Genomic DNA, 17,874 nt, shown 5'->3' on the forward strand with positions numbered 1-17,874 from the left:
TGTCAATGGCATCTCTTGTCAGAGGAAAAGAATATGAGGTAATGCACCCCAAAATTGTTTTCATATTTATCACAAACTTTAGTAGCCCGCATCAGTGAGGTAGTTTGAAAGAGATGTAAAGTTACAGATGTGTGGACATTATAACCAGATTCCACCTCCATGTTTCCCATGATAGAAACATACATTCTGCCGAAAGCAGGGATTTCACTTTTAATCCTATGCATACGATAAAGTTTCACCCATCATCCCTAAAGTATACACATTTTGATGTTTTCATAGTAGTTGCAAGGGATTTGCAGCAAAACATCTAGCATGCCTTACTGTTCCCCTTTGAAAAGGTCAAACTTGGCTGGCCTTCATAAGCACTGAAGCTGCAACCTTCACCAGGAGCATAACAGACTTAGCTGGTCATCAACAATTTCATATGCTTCTAGCTGCAAGACAAAAGCAATGACTCAGGCTGCACCTAGGGTGCAATGGAAACACAGGGAAAAATGTCCAAATCAAACAGCATACATGCGCATTTTCCCAAGGAAATGCTTCTCTTACAGTGTCCTAGGGTTATTTCTGTTATGATTGTTTTGCTTTGCTGTTTAAAAAAAAAAAATTTTTTTTTTTGAGATGAAGTTTTGCTCGTCACCCAGGCGGGAGTGCAATGGCGCAATCTCGCTTCACTGCAACCTCTGCCTCCTGGGTTCAAGCGATTCTCCAGCCTCAGCCTCCCAAATAGATGGGATTACAGACATGCACCACCATGTCTGGCTAATTTTTGTATTTTTAGTAGAGACGGGGTTTCACCATGTTGGCCAGACTGGTCTTGAACTCCTGACCTCAGGTGATCTACCCACCTCAGCCTCCCAAAGTGCCAGGATTACAGGCATGAGCCACCACACCTGGCCGCTGTTTAAAATTTATGTGCCATTACCTAGTTGATGGGGACCTTTACAAGGGAAGATATTTCCATCAAGCCATACTAGTGAATATGGCCAACATTTGTCTGATAGCAAAAATTCATATGAAAAAATTCATTAGCAATCTACAGAACTATATGAAACTTACAGGTATGCTTTGAATACATAAAAAGACTTCTGGCATGGCCGAATTAAGACCTCTAGAGATTGTAATATGTGAAGAGATAACCCCATCCTACACACCCCCTGCCGTGTGTACTGAAAAATACACTTTGTGTGCCAAAATTAAAGTTGCTTATGTCTAGATTTTTAATGGCAAAATTCTAGATAATTTCATGCGAGCAAACTTTTTTCACTTTTTAATGCCTCTGATTTACCAGCATGGACTTTAACTGCCTGCTAGATAACCCAGCAGATGTTGGGTGGTCAACTTGGCCTCCTCACTACTAGGTATGAGATTAAAACTCATCCCTCCGTGAAATCGCCGAAGATGATGTGGCATGGACTTTTAATAAACTTCTCCCAGGGGATACAACTTATGAGTTTAAACAAAATTGGTTCAAGGTCCTGCTTTGACCAAAACTGAACTAATTTCAAGCCCACAGGTCAGTGGACCCCTGGATTACTCAATTAGGGTGAAGTCAAAGGGATTCTGGCCCAAAACACTTCATGTAGAACAATTGAGAAGTTTCAGGGTTTTTTGTGGGTGACATGCCCTCCTTCCTAAGGCATTACCCAGCATGATTGTGTTTGGCTGTGACTAAACCCCAATCCAGGCTCTAGCCCAGAGCTGAACATTTAAAAACTGGAAGGCTGAAGATATATTACCAATAAGCTGGGAGGCAGCTCCCTGAAGTTGCCTTCGAACACCTAGAGAAGAGGAAGCACAGAAACAAACATCGAGCAGTGGACATGGGTTGGAAACTAGACATTCTTCTTGTTGACTGACTAGTTACTTAACACTTACTGAGTAATTATCGGAAACCTCTTTCTGACTTGCTCCCTGTGAATCAGCTTATGGTATTGTTGATGACCGGTTCAGAACAATCAGACACAGCAAATATTCTCCTTCTGCAGGTGAGTCTTATCTTAAAACAGGTCTCATCCTATGGTACAGTTTTAAAAATTCTCTGCCTAATGGCAAAGTTTGTTTGCATGTTCAGCTATAAATACATTCATCAAACAAGTACTTATTTTGTGCCTACTAAGCACCATAAGCTGACCTGTCAGCAAGCAGGAAGGACAAGGTTGCTGCTCATGCTGGGTTAGAGAAGAGTCCTAAGCCTGGTGAACTGGGAACTGGACATATCTCACCAGGGAGGGCACTTTCTTTCTTTCTTTTTTTTTTTTTTGAGATGGATTCTCGCCCTGTCGCCCAGGCTGGAGTGCAGTGTTGCAATCTCCGCTCACCGCAACCTCCGCCTCCCAGGTTTAAGCAATTCTCCTGTCTCAGCCTCCTGAGTAGCTGGGACTACAGGTACCTGCCACCACACCCAGTTAATTTTTGTATTTTAAGTAGAGACGGGGTTTCATCATGTTGGTCAGACTGGTTTCGAACTCCTGACCTTAGGTGATCCACCCTCCTGGGCCTCCCAAAGTGCTGGGATTATAGGCGTGAGCCACCGCGCCTGGCCAGCACTTTCTTTTAGAGATAATTTTATAATGAAAAGGCCATTCAGGAACAAAATTAAAACCATTTCTATTAGCATGAAAACTTTTTGGAATTTCCAGAATTTCTAGTCCTGAACCATGTGCAAAAGCATATTTTCCAAATAGATTTCCTTCTCTACAGCAAAGGAGCATGATTCTAAGCATGAATAGAAATGAGGAGCCATGCTCCTGCCCACATGAGTTTTCGTAAGACAGATTCATCCCATTTTGAAAATGGCATAAAAATCCTGCACTATTGTATAAAAATATGTTGTTGACATGACCAAAGGCTCAAACTGTCTACGCATTAAAAGTATCTTTATTCACTAACAAATGTCCTGTTCAAGCAGAAAAAAATATTTCCTCTAGCTGTATATGGCAAACTATTGTACATACTGTCTCCCAAATGGGCTGGCTGTGCTGAATGACAGTTGTCACACTTTGTGAAAACACCACCTTAAGTTATTGCGATGTTTAGTAAAAGGGTGTAATTATTATTATTATTATTATTTTATTTTATTTTATTTTTTTGAGACAGAGTCTCACTCTGTCTCCCAGGCTGGAGTGCAGTGGCACGATCTCGGCTCACTGCAACCTCCGCCTCCCAGATTCAAGCGATTCTCCTGCCTCAGGCTCCCTGTTAGCTGGAATTACAGGTGCCCACTACAACACCCAGCTAATTTTTGTATTTTTAGTAGAGACGGGGTTTTACCATGTTGGCCAGGTTGGTCTCAAACTCCTGATCTCAAGTGATCTACCTGCCTCCCAAAATGCTGGGATTACAGGCGTAAGCCACTGTGCCAGGCCGGATGTAATTATTTTTTGAAGCTTTCTTTTGTTTTTCAGAGCACATGAATAATTCTAAACCTGTTCATCACCTGTAAAATGATTTCACCTTCATAAGCAAGCAAAATTATTAGATGTCTTATAGTCATCTCCAACCTTACCCTACAGTCATCTACCGTGTGTTTATTTACCACAGATACACCAACATTCATCACCATAAATAATACTTTTCTGTTGCAAATTTGATATCACAGGCAAAAGAAAAATAATAAACTTCTTTAAAATATTTATTCTCACAATGGGATGGTCTCTTGTCCTTTATGCCTTATTACAGTCAAGTCATTTATTTTATTTATTTATTTATTTATTTACAGTCAAGTCATTTTAAAACGAGAGTCTCATGCTCTGGAATGCCATACTTTCCTTTGTGCTCCTCAAATAATTTCGTCAGTTCCTCCATATAGGTCTGATGTAACTCCTCAATCTGCTCCTCGGTCGGGTGCAGAATCTGACGAACAGGGATCGGGCGGCCAACTGCAAAAGCAGGGAATACATCATACGTGAGGAACTAAAACCACTCCACCACAGACCGCCTCCCCTAATGCACAGCTGTGAACACAACTGCCAATCAGAATCCCTCCAGCCTGCTCACTCCAATCCTTGTTTCATTTCACTGGCTGCCTGCAGTGGTCACACCACTCCATCTGATAACAAATAAAGAACTTTCCTCCTCAGCAGACACTGGGTTGTCGGGACCCTGGTGGTTTTGACTTTGAGTCAAATGAGCTACTGTGCTGACTGCAGCTGGGAGGTGAGTGGACATAGCTGTGTGTCCACGTCACCAGCTTCCTCCCTCTGGGACAGTTGACAGCCAGACCACAGTGCCCTGATTATTACTGACTGTGAATCCTCACGTCACATGGCAGTTCTCTAGTCTGACTCTTTTCTTCTTTTTTTTTCTTTTTCTTTTTCTTTTTCTTTTTTTTTTTTGAGACAGAGTCTTACTCTGTCACCCAGGCTGGAGTGTAGTGGCACAGTCTTGACTCACTGCAATCTCCGCCTCCCGAGTTCAAGCCATTCTCTTGCCTTAACCTCCCACCGAGTAGCTGGGATTTCAGGCTCCCACCACCATGCCCAGCTAATTTTTTTTTTTTTTTTTTTTTTTGTATTTTCAGTAGAGACGAGGTTTCACCATGTTGGCCAGGCTGGTCTTGAACTCCTGACCTCAAGCTGGAATTACAAGCGTAAGCCACTGGCCCGGCCTAGTCTTCCTCTTTTGAGTGTCTTTCTAAACAACTAAAAAATACATATCTTCAGGCTAAGTATCTATATTAGAGAAATACACATAAATGATGTGGATTCCATTGTTTCTAATAGTGGATAACTGAAAAACAACTAACGTCTCAATAGAAAAACTGTTAAATAAACCATGTAATAGTCATTCAATAGAATCGTAGGCAGAAATTTTTAAACAATGAAATAAATATGTGTACGCATACATACGCAAATACACACAGATGTCTAAGATGTATTAAGTGGAAAAATAATTTGTAAAATAATACAGTATGATCCATTTTTGAAAAAAATGTTTATATTCCTAGAAGTATTATACGTTCTTAGTGCATGGAAAAGTCTGGAAAGAGAGAAACATGAAAGTTCTTTTTTGGTAAGGAAGTAGGGATGGGGAAATTTCACTCTTAACTGTATTATATAAACTTTCTACAAATGAGAATGCATTTGAGTTTTTCCAAATACACTAATTAAAAACAAATCTGGCAACCTCTGTACATATTTTAAAAGGTGTTTATGTAACATCTCACTTGTCTCTGATTTTTAGAAAATACAAATTCCCAAGGCTTTGGCTCTTGCATTCACTGCGCCACCTGCTGGTAGGATGCTGCTATTGATGCCAAGTGTTGAAAATGTACAGAATGGCCGGGCGCAGTGACTCACGCCTGTAATCCCAACACTTGGGAGGCTGGGGCGGGTGGATCACCTGAGGTCAGGAGTTCGACACTAGCCTGACCAACATGGCGAAACCCCGTCTCTACTAAAAATACAAAAATTAGCCGGACGTGGTGGCGGGCACTTGTAATCCCAGCTATTTGGGAGACTGAGGCAGGAGAACCTCTAGAAGCTGGGAGGCAGAGGTTGCAGTGAGACCAGATTGTGCCATTGCACTTCAGCCTGGGGGACAGAGCAAGACTCTGTCTCAAAAAACAAACAAACAAACAAAAACAGAAAATGTACAGGAAGTTCAATGAGGCAGCAAACTGCTGCCTCTGACTTCATTATGTTAGGCATGAGATCAGGTGGGCTCTAGGTAATGAACGGGACCCACAGTAGAGCGACCTTTGTCTTATCCTGAGTCACCCCATGTCGCATACGAGGTTCTGATTCATGTCAGTAAGAGTAGGTGGTTAGCTAAGCAAAATGTGAACAAATGTTAAGTCACAGAGAAGGAAGAATGTGATAAATGACATCAGTATGGAAGCTGAGGGGGCACAGAGAAGGAGACACACACACACACACACACACACACATCATTACTGCAACATTAATATTCTCAAATTGTTAAGAATTTAACCAGATGTAGCCTTGAAAAGCTCATGTGGTTTTCTTTGATAGCTTGGATGTCACATTTATACATAGTAGACATAAGTCCCGTTTAACTCAACACAAAGAACTGGAAACAACCATCTCGCTGTCAATTGTGGTTGGAAATATGGACTAGCAGAGGCTAATGTAGTGATGACGTGGAACTGGTTGCACAAAAATCACCAGGCTGGGCTGGGTCTAGTCCCAGCTCACCAGCAAGTGCCCTAAGCAAGTGACTTTCTATCTGGCCTTAATTTCCTTTCCCTTTCCCCTTCCCTTCCTTCCCTTCCTTCCCTTCCTTCCCTTCCTTCCCTTCCTTCCCTTCCTTCCCTTCCCTGCCTTCCCTCCCCTCCCTCCCCTTCCTTCCTTTCTTTCTTTCTTTCCTTCTTTCTTTCTTTCTTTCTTTCTTTCTCTCTCTCTTTCTTTCTTTCTTTCTCTTTTTCTTTCTTTCTCTCTCTCTTTATTTCTTCTTTCTTTCTTTCCTTCCTTCTCTCTCCTTCCTTCCTTCTTTTCTTTTTCTTTCTTTCTTTCTCTCTTTATTTCTTCTTTCTTTCTTTCTTTCCTTCTCTCTCTCCTTCCTTCCTTCCTTCCTTCCTTCCTTGCTTCTTTCTTTCTTTCTTTCTTTCTTCTTTTTCTTTCTTCCATGGAGTCTCACTCTGTCAACCATGCTGGACTATAATGGTGCAGTCTAGGCTCACTGCAGTCTCCGCCTCCTGGATTCCAGCAATTTTCGTGCCTCAGTGTCCCAAGTAGCTGAGATTACAGGCATGTGCCACCATGCCCAGATAACTTTTTTTTATTTTTAGTAGAGACACGGTTCACTATGTTGGCCTTGCTGGCTTCAAACTTCTGGCTTCAAGAGATCTACCAGTCTCAGCTTCTCAAAGTGCTAGGTTGGCGTGAGCCACCACAGCCAGCCTCTGGCCTTAATTTTCACATGCATAGGATAAAAGGGTAGAACTCCAAGATCTTGAAGCTTTCTTCCAGCACTGAGCTTTACTATTGTTTGAGGAATATATTGAGAAATCTACATGCAAATCTACTAGCAAATCTGTGGCTTTATCAAAATAGCTTCTGTTTTCTTAGTGAAATTATTCCAGCGAGAGAGGTCAGTGTAACTATTCAGGGTGGGGGTAAGAGATCAATCAAAAGACATAGTGGTCTAAGAAGATGAAGTGTGTTGTTCTCCACTTACTTTAGTGAGGACTCGTGCATTCTGAATTAGTGAGTCTTCTTTCCTCTGAGCTATCCTACAGCTAATTTCAATCCTGTTATTTTCTCATTGTTTTGCTACATTTCAGATGATTCTTCCAGAGAGGTCAAGCATGCTCATATAGAATGAATTTTTTTTTTTTTTTTTTTTTTTTTTTTGAGACAGAGTTTTGCTCCTTCTCCCAGGCTGGAGTGAAGTGGCATGATCTCAACTCACTGCAACTTCCAGCCCCTGGGTTCAAGCAATTCTCCTGCCTCAGCCTCTCAAGTAGTTGGAATTACAGGCATGCACCACCATGCCAGGCTCATTTTTGTGTTTTTAGTAGAGACAGCGTTTTGCCATGTTAGTCAGGCTGGTCTCAAACTCCTGACTTTGGGTTATCCATCTGCCTTGGCCTCCCAAAGTGCTGGGATTACAGGCGTGAGCCACCACACCCGGAGTGAATTTACCCTAGAGTGAATTTATGATCATAAGACTATCCCTTTAAACTGTGAGATAGACACAGTCTCTTGTCTTTGCCTTATTTAGTGGTAGGACAAGTGAGGAGCTGAAAGTTCCTAAACTACACTCAAAAAAGCCCAGGAGATTAATACAACTTAAACCCAGCATTCCTGCCCCTGCTTCTTAAACTAGCACCAAACCGGATTAAAGAGTAAGAAATCTTTCTCAGTTGCAATTTAGGGATGAAGCCAGAAGTAACAGAACACAGATCATAATCATACCTTTACTAAATAACTCAAAAAAGCCCATCTCAGGGAAATGAGGTTGAAAGCTACCAGTCCATTAGCAGTGGAAAACAACCTGCTATTGAGAGTTCAGTTCCAATATAGCTGCCCCGAAACTAACTTGTGCCCATATTGGAAATAAAGCTATTATTTATCGAGGGTCTACTAGATGTTATTAAGTCAAATTCCCAGGAAAACCTAGCAAGACAGCCATTATTGTCCCTGTTTTACAAATGAGAACAATGGGTGCAAGAAGGCTAATTAATTAGCCAGCCCATGGAAAAACATCATAAACCTGAATGGCAGTGTTAGAAATATAAAACTTCAGGGAATGGGCTCCAGCCAAAAGACAGAGGGATGAGGACATTGAGGTATTCATGCACCCTCTTGGCTCTAAGAAGGTCACTTCACCTTCTGCAAAAGGGAGGACAGATGGAGAGAACAGCTGGTCAGGGCCTTGGTTCTGAGGGCCCCTAGCTTGCTTCAAATCCTAGCCCTATTTTCCGAGGCACTGGAACCAATGAAACTCCATCTTGAATAGGGGCTGGGTAAAATAAGGCTGAGACCTACTGGGCTGTATTCCCAGATGGTTAAGGCATCCTAAGTCACAGGATAAGATAGGAGGTTGGCACAAGATACAAGATACAGGTCACAAAGACCTTGCTGATAAAACAGGTTGCAGTAAAGAAGCTGGCCAAAACCCACCAAAACCAAGATGGTGACGAGTGACCTCTGGTCATCCTCACTGCTACACTCCCATTAGAGCCATGACAGTTTACAAATACCTCTATGGTCTAAAAAGGGTAAGCATAAGTAATCCACCCTCTGTTTCACATATAATCAAGAAATAACCAAATAAAAAAACCATGCTCTGTCTACGGAGTGGCTATTCTTTTATTCCTTTACTTTCCTAATAAACTTTCTTTCACTTGATGGACTCGCCCCGAATTCTTTCTTGCGTGAGATCCAAGAGCCTTCTCTTGGGGTATGAATCCGGACCCCTCTCCTATAACAATATCATAACCTACCCCTAATCCCTTAGGCCCAACACTCAATTACTTGGGATCTCAACCTACATCAAAGACCTGATGAATTATAACTTTCATCACATTTTACTCTTACTTATCATGAGAACTCAAGGTCCTCATCTGTGAAACCAGTATTAAAAACCTCCCTGCCATACCCAACTCCAGTGTTGTGAGGGTCAAATAAAAAGATCTACTTGGAATTGTTCCGTACTGCATTATTACAAATTGGAATACTCTTAAAAGGCTCCCTGGAGTCCTAGAAGACCAGAATTTTCTCTCTCCACAGAAAGATCTTTTTAGTACTAAGGAGAAGAAAAAAAACATTTTCAACATAAGACTAAGTTAGTTGCAAACTTCTGCAAAACTCCCTTTTTACAAAACAAAGGGGGAAGAAACCCGGCTGCATCAGGCTGCTCTTAGAAATAGAATTCCTTGCCCTGGAAGAAAGTTGCAAACGCCTACTCGTGACAGAGTCAGGAATCATAACTGTTGTTGATGTTTCACTGCTTTTTATAGCTGGTATGCTCAACTGCGCCATTTTCCAATTCCATCCAACAATTCAAGATTAGTTATGCACGTAGTGCCTTACACAGCAATCTTGCTCCAGTTTCTACGGTGCTATGCTGTATTTACCTAACATGAGGGAGTTTTGTGGGCTTACGGTATACACAGCTGGAGAAGCGTTTAAAAATGGGCATTATTTTTCTCGCGGAGGCAAGCAGTAGATTTTTCATAGCAAGAAAAAAAAACTTTGTTTTATTTTTCTGTAACTGTAAAGATTCTGTAGAGTTAATTGTTCTAATAGTTTCATGCAGGAATTGCTCTCCAAGATGCTACATAACTGTACACTAGAGAAAAAACAGGCAGCGGCTGTGTGGCCGACAAGGGTTAAAGGAGCAGGAACCTGGGTGTCAGATGAAGCCAGAACGCAAATCAGCGTTCACCCGTGGCTTGTGGAGGCTCAAAAGATGCCCAGTGTCAGCATGTGTACATGTGAGTATGTGTATAAAGGTCTGCACGCAGACACACTCACTCATGAAAGTTGATTGAGCACTTGTATGCTGTCCCGGGTACTGAAAGGTGGAAGAATATGCCACCCTAAAATGTGCCACTTTGGCACAGAGATTATTTTGAGCTAACGGCACTAAAAACAAACATGCATAAAACAAAAAAGAAAACAAACAAACAAACATAAAAACAACCGTCAGGTACAAGAAGGGCACTCTAACCTCCCCTTTTCTTCCTGAAAGCAGGAAACAAAATTCCTCTGTAAAAGATGCCCTCCCTATATTAGGAATGAAGGAATGTTATCACCAGAGATGTGGAGACAGGCCAAGAGAAATCCGTTCAGACCTTATTAAAATAACTCTTATCTTTCGTTAGTCTCTCCATTTACTTTAGCCATTTTTCCACAACTGCCTTTCTTTGTTCAACCTCCTATATAAACTCAGCCCTTGTCACTTCTCTGGGCCTTCATTTTCTTTTGGGGGTTCCCACATACTTGCAAAAATCTGTATGCTTTTCCCCTGTTGGCTTGTGTCAACTTCATTCTCAGGCCCAGCCAGCGACCCTAAGAGGCTAGAGGTAAAATTTTGCTTCCCGTACAACACCATGTTAGTGCTCTTAACATTATTATTTCCTTTAATCCCTTTTTACAATGAAAACTTAAATTAAGTTCCCCCTTCTTTCTTTCTTTTTTTTTTTTTGAGACAGAGTCTTGTTCTGTCACCCAGGCTGGAGTGCAGTGGCGTGATCTCAGGTCACTCAGGTCAGGACATGCCTGCCACCACATCTGGCTAATTTTTTTGTATTTTCAGTGGAGACGGGGTTTCACTGTGTTAGCCTGGATAGTCTCGATCTCCTAACCTCATGATCCGCCCACCTCAGCCTCCCAAAGTGCTGGGATTACAGGTGTGAGCCACCGTGCCCAGCCCTCCCCCCTCTTTTTTTTTTAAATATTTTACGAAATCCCTTATTTAGTCAGTTTTTTTTGTTTTATTTTGTTTTGTTTTGAGACAAAGTCTTGCTCTGTTGCCAGGCTGGAGTACAGTGGCTGGAGTAACTGCAACCTCTACCTCCTGGGTTCAGTCTGCTTTTTTCCCATCAGAATCCAAAAATGGCTTGAAACACAATGGATTACTTTTGTCCTCATGTAGTTTCAAACTAGTTTTATTTAAATAAAATTAATTCCCTTACCTATATATATTTTTTAAAAGAGTCAAACCTTCAGAAGGAATACAATAAGCACTTGCCTACCCCCATTAGACACAGCAATTTCTAACATTTTGTGCACATGTGCACACATATGTGTGTATATATATACGCATTATTATTTCTATGTTTGTAGGGCCATTTGAAAATAAGTTGTGGACCTCAATGATTCAATCAGGTGCATCATCCCTAAATACTTCTGCAGTATTACTTAAAAACAAGAACTATGTCCTATATAACAATACCATTATTATACTCAAGAAATGTAACCTCTTCACAATATTATTTTGTACTTAATCCAAATTCAAACTTTATCAGTCATCTCAATATCGTTCATAGTTGTTTTCCTGTCAATCTACAACAGCCGTTGTGTTGTATGTCTCTGAGGACCCCCTCCCTCTTGTCTCTTATGACATTGATATTTTTAAAGAGTCCAGGCCAGTTGTTCTGTACAACGTCCCACAATCTGGATTTGTCTGATTATTTCCTAATGATTTGATTCAGATTAACATTTTGGCAAGTTACTTACACAGGGAAACAGAAACACATTTGAAAGCTCTCAACAAGCTGGTCAGGAGGCCTTTACTCCATTTACCAACCTGCATTTGCCTAGCACCTGCAGTCTAGACTGCCTTCCCATGTATCATGACATTTAATCCCCATAATATCCCTGTGAGAAGATAGAATAATTTTAATGGTCTCTTCTTTCACAGTTGTAAACTCTGAGGTTCAGAGAAGATAAATGAAACATTCAAAGTCACTCAGAGTCAGACCTCAAACCCACACCACTTCCTTCTGTACATCCAGCTGCTGCATAATAAATGCCTTCTTAATGCCAAGATCAATCTCTACGTGGCTAGCGCTGGAGTGTCAGCCACAAGACATCAGGGCAGGACTACCGAAGGAAAGAACTCCCTCCTTTCCCCTCCCCTCCCATACCCACCCCTTCTCTCTCTTTGTCTCTCTCTCTCTCTTCTTTCTCTTTCCTTCCTTCCTTTCTTCCCTCTCTCCTTCCCTCTCTTTCTCTCTTTTTCTTTTTCTTTCTCCTTCCTTCCCTCCCTCTCTTTTTCTTTCTTTCCCTTTCTTCTTCTTTCTTTCTTTCTTTCTTTCTTTCTTTCTTTCTTTCTTTCTTTCTTTCTCTTTCTTTCCTTCCTTCCTTCCTTTCTTTCTTTCTTTCTCTTTCTTTCTTTCTTTCTTTCTTGTCTCTTTCCTTCCTTCCTCCTTTCCTTCCCTCTTTAATTCCTTCTTTCTCCCCCTCCTCCTCCTCCTCCTCCTTCTCCTCCTCCTCCTTCTTCTTCTTCTTCTTCTTCTCTCTCTCTCTCTCTGTCTCTCTCTCTCTTTCTCTCTTTCTTTCGAGACAGAGTCTCACTCTGTCACCCAGGCTGGAGTACAGTGGCACAATCTCTGCTTACTGAAACCTCCACCTCCCAGGTTCAAGTGATTCTCATGCCTCTTCCTCCCGACTAGGTGGGATTACAGGCACCCACCACCGCACCCTGATAATTTTTGTAATTTGTAGTAGAGATGGGGTTTCACCGTGTTGGCCAGCCTGGTCTCGAACTCCTAACCTCAGGTGATCTGCCTGCCTTGGCCTCCCAAAGTGCTGGGGTTACAGGTGTGAGCCACTGTGCCCAGCCTCTTTCTTTTTAAAATTTTATGACACTTACAGAGGCAAGGGAACCCACTTCTTACTCGTATTTTTGTATTTTTCCAATGCTGTCATAAGAATAAAAATAAAATATCATATCCATAATCAGAAGATGGGCTCAGGGGTTAATAAAACTCAATGAGAGCCTTGTGGCTGGAAGAGATGGGATGGGGGCCCTTTCTGTGCCACAGGCAGAAATAGTTGATGAGCCTGTCTACATGTCTATAATTTGATGAATCTAACATTGGGAGGAGGGAAAGCCCTTCTTTATGGCAAAATGTCAACTAATTAATATAGAAGGAATGCTGGAATTAGAAATTCGCCGGTTTGCAGCCATGACCACAAGCACTGATTTAGGCACAAATTATCAATGGGTATTAAAGCCATCAAGTAAAATGTGATGAGAAATGGGATAATTTTACACTTCACTAAGTACCACTATCCCCAGGTTATTTGTTAATAATGAAGAGAAAATGGGGCCGGGCTGGGTGGCTCAAGCCTATAATCCCAGCACTTTGGGAGGCCGAGGCGGGCAGATCACCTGAGGTCAGGAGCTCGAGACCAGCCTGGCCAAGACAGTGAAACCTCGTCTCTACTAAAAATACAAAAATTAGCCGGGCCTGGTGGTGGGTGCCTGTAGTCCCAGCTACTTGGGAGGCTGAGGCAGGAGAATCAGTTGAACCCAGGAGGCAGAGGTTGCAGTGAGCCAAGATTGCGCCGCTGCACTCCAGCCTGGGTGACAGAGCGAGATTCCTGTCAAAAAAAAAACAACAAAAAAAGAATTACAGTGAAACAGACCTAATGAAAGCCTAATTTGTTTATGCACAAGTGTTTCTTGAGCTTCTACTCTGTGGGTACTAGGAACACACAGAGAACAGACAAGCCGAAATCCCTGTCCTCATGGGGCTCTGTGATACAGAAACAGAAAATGCAATGTTCCTCCAAGGAACTGCAATGCTTTACATGTTTTTCTGAAAGTCTAAATTTATTTCAATTGTCTTTCCTGGTAATCCTGATGGATGTGACATTTAAATCAGTTTTTCTCAATTATTATATAATGAATACAGTATCAGTGACCATTTTATTATAGTATGATAAAGTGATAATAGCATTCAGAAAACACATAAATTGCATACTATTTCTAAAGTGTGTAGGGAAAATGTATACAGTAGGAGCATCTTTACAAATTATGCCCATTGAGAATGTTCCTTAGCAGGGAAGAGAGGATTTCGATGGAGGATGCATAGAAACCTAATGGTTTAGCAAGATATGGCATAAAAAAATATGTAGAGAGGGTAACCGTGACCTGAATATGTCACTTTGCATTTAGTAAGAACATATTTTTCAGAGGATTTAATGACTAGGACATTAACAGAAAAACAATCACAGTGATAGTGAGAATCTCTAAAGCTGAAATGAACAAACACTCTGGCTGTGCTCACTGAGGATAGTGGTGTAAAAAGTGTGTGGGAAACCATTTTTTAAAATTATTTATTTAATTTTTTGAGACGGAGTCTCGCTCTGTTGCCCAGGCTGGAGTGCAGCGGTGCAATCTTGGCTCACTGCAAGCTCCTCCTCCCGGGTTCACGCCATTCTCCTGCCTCAGCCTCCTGAGCAGCTGGGACTACAGGTGCCCACCACCACACCCAGCTGATTTTTAAATATTTTTTAGTAGAGACGGGGTTTCACTGTGTTAGCCAGGATGGTCTCGATCTCCTGATCCTATGATCTGCCCACCTCGGCCTCCCAAAGTTCTGGGATTACAGGCGTGAGCCACCGTGGCCAGCCGTGGGAAACTATTAAAGGATGGAGAATCCAGACTTCTCTGGACACCTGTGAGAGGATTGTAGCTAAGGTGATAATTTAGGATGAATCCAGCTAATACTGAGTGAGTTGATGTTTATCTTATGACGTAAGGTAGAGCTTACTTAAATTAATAAAGTAGGAGAGGGAGCACAGGGACCACAAAATAACTTGCCGCTCTGAGATGCTGCCTGAATTCTTCCTGGGGTAGGAAAGGGAGAACTCACGTCGGGGAGTCAGCAATGAAGCCACACTGCATTTCAAGTGCATGATTTAAGATAGAAATGAACACAGTCATTGACATCACTGTTTCAGCCTCATATTGTGTTTTATTCTCTGTGGCATTTGATTGACACATGGCTTTACTTTTTTATGGAATTGTAAATGTTCTATCCTCCACTTGTGTTTTTTCAAGTAAGTAAAAGTCTTTAAATATAGTCTTGAGGGTCTGGTTCACACAAATCGCGATGCTCTACATGACTGGCTCCCATTCTTATACCTTAAGATCATAGCAGCTGAGTCTTTATGAAGCACATATGAAACATATTCTTAGCTTGGGTTTTTAAATGTTTTAAAAAACAATGGGATATTGAGGATGATACAGACTAAGAATCATTGTAACTGTTTGCAGGGTAAGTAGAGGGAGGGACTGAAGCAATCTTCCCCTTTCTGAATGTTTAAGAGAAGCACATTGGGCCGGGCGCGGTGGCTCAAGCCTGTAATCCCAGCACTTTGGGAGGCCAAGATGGGCGGATCACGAGGTCAGGAGATCAAGACCATCCTGGCTAACACGGTGAAACCCCGTCTCTACTAAAAATACAAAAAAAAACTAGCTGGGCGAGGTGGCGGGCGCCTGTAGTCCCAGCTACTCGGGAGGCTGAGGCAGGAGAATGGCGTAAACCCGGGAGGCGGAGCTTGCAGTGAGCTGAGATCTGGCCACTGCACTCTAGTCCGGGCGACAGAGTGAGACTCCGCCTCAAAAAAAAAAAAAAAAAGAGAAGCACATTGGACAAGTATGAGTGGAAACAAGTGAACAGAGCTGCAGTTTTCCAGTCTTGACAACTAATTCAGATTCAGTCATTCCATTCCACCCCTGACTGATGATTATTTGTCAGTAGAGGTGTAACTGGGCGATATCAAATAACAAACAATTTAAAAAAAAAAAAAGCTTAACCAGGTGACAAGTGCAATCATTTAAGTCAACAGACTGCACTTGCTTTCAGCATCAACAGCTTATTTAATCTGAGCATATGATTACATTTCATTAAACTCTTAGTTCCTAATATCATGCCTTACAATTTCCTTTACATCATCCCCAAAGCTAACAATAGTACTTAGCACATAAAACATCAAAAATGATACATGAATATTATACCAAAAAAGTAACCAGCTTATCTTGAACAATACCATTGCAAACTTAAATTTATCTTAATATTCCCATTACCCTAACTGATCAAGCCTGTTAACATTCCATTGCATTAAATACAGCATTTAAGAATAATGTCATGTGAAATCCATTTCTGCTCCAGTTTCTCAGTTAACACCAGCTCTCGAATACTCAGCAAGACACCATCTCGCAAAAGGAAGGAATATTGAGAAATATCTCCCAACAGGTAAAATCTCCTCAAGCCCAGAACATGAAGCTTGAAGAAAGTCTGAAGCATGTGGCTGAAAAACTCTGTCATGAACTCTGGAACAAAGCTGGAGTACACAGGTGCAACCCACATCCAGAAAAATAGAAGGTGTATAGGGACAATGGCTACCAGTTCTGTAAAAATAGCAAAAGTTGTCTGGGAGAGGTGGGATTATGCCTGTAATCCCAGCACTTTGGGAGACTGAGGTGGGTGGATCATGAGGTCAAACGATCGAGACCGTTCTGGCCAACATGATGAAAACCTGTCTGTACTAAAAATACAAAAATTAGTTGGGTGTGGTGGCGCAAGCCTGTAGTCCCAGCTACTTGGGAGCCTGAGGCAGAAGAATTGCTTGAACCTGGGAGGCGGAGGCTGCAGTGAGTAGAGATTGTGCCACTGCACTCCAGCCTGGCGACAGAGTGAGACTCAGTCTTAAAAAAAAAAAAAAGACAACAAAAGTTGGCAAAATTGTAAATATATCTGCATTGCTAAGAACTCTACCATCCAAAGATAAACACACAAGAAATGCTGGAGTTTGCCGTGCCTCAAAACTACTCTGAGTTTTTCTACTCTTATCGGACAGGGCTCTTCCACCTGGGCAATGGCAAGGCCTGACTCTGGAAGGATGGAACTCCTTACTCTTTTGAACTCTTTAATATTATAATAGGTTGCACCACCCTAAGAAGCAGAGGTTGTGTGACCATCCTCAATGGAAAGGCTTTCTCAAAGAACTGCTGAGAGTTGTGGTGGTATGGTGAGAGGAGGGTGGCAAATGGTGAAGCCAGAGACCCTCCATTAACCTCCCTGAATCATTAGGTGAAGGTGATTGATTCTCCAGCTGCAACTACCAACAACAGAGCAGGTAAGTGGGGTCAATGCAAGGGCTACTTGAGACATTGGGAAATGGGACATAATCATGAAAAACCATCTCTCTGACTAGTACAAGATGGGTTCTCATGTTTCCTGTTCAGGATCATCAGCATTTCCGAGATAGGGTCCATACACTTATTTACCAGTCACAAGAAGTCCTATTCATATGCCACCAACCAGCCTCAGAAATCCATTAAAGTCATCTACCTTCTTGACTTAGAGATAACATTTAGCTTTCTTTCTTCTCAACATCTAATGTCACCTCCTTGTTTCCATGTCATCCTTACACTTGGGGGATTGAGAAACTTTTTGAAGTAGAGGAAATACATGGAAGTAACATCTTTTGTCCTGACAGTCAAGTAGTTCATGAGAAGTTAGCAATCACTCCCCAGATTGTGCCACCAAATGCACAAGGAATCTTTATTTTGTTTCAGGTCATACTATTCATTTTCCAATCTCTCACTAAAGACCTCATCTGCTATGTCTATGGCCTGCTTCCCTACAGGGATGTTTCCTGTTATAAGAATCTCAGTGTCTTATAAACATATGTTCCTGTGTCCATTAAGAGTCTGATAATTCGGGCCGGGCGCGGTGGCTCAGGCCTGTAATCCCAGAACTTTGGGAGGCCAAGGCGGGTGGATCACGAGGTCAGGAGATCGAGACCATCCTGGCTAACATAGTGAAACCCCATCTCTACTAAAAATACAAAAAGTAGCCGGGCGTGGTGGCGGGCGCCTGTAGTCCCAGCCACTCAGGAGGCTGAGGCAGGAGAATGGCATGAACCTGGGAGGTGGAGC

The 17,874-nt window shown here is 42.0% G+C and overlaps 1 protein-coding gene across 2 annotated transcripts in view; it reads right to left on the minus strand.

Moving 5' to 3' along the window:
• Positions 1-3,688: 3,688 nt before the first annotated feature.
• The window catches only part of MOGAT1 (monoacylglycerol O-acyltransferase 1), a 41,429-nt gene continuing 27,243 nt past the window's right edge, over positions 3,689-17,874 (minus strand). The window contains exon 6 of one of the 2 annotated variants that reach the window (XM_033230067.1): positions 3,689-3,881. In XM_033230067.1, coding sequence (XP_033085958.1) covers positions 3,727-3,881 — 155 coding nt within the window. In that variant the 3' untranslated portion in view covers positions 3,689-3,726. The remainder of the gene's footprint in view (positions 3,882-17,874) is intronic. The other variant, XM_033230068.1, reaches the window with a different exon arrangement.

This window comes from Trachypithecus francoisi, unplaced genomic scaffold, assembly GCF_009764315.1.
Source record: "Trachypithecus francoisi isolate TF-2019V2 unplaced genomic scaffold, Tfra_2.0 Lachesis_group13, whole genome shotgun sequence".
Lineage (NCBI taxonomy): Eukaryota > Metazoa > Chordata > Mammalia > Primates > Cercopithecidae > Trachypithecus > Trachypithecus francoisi.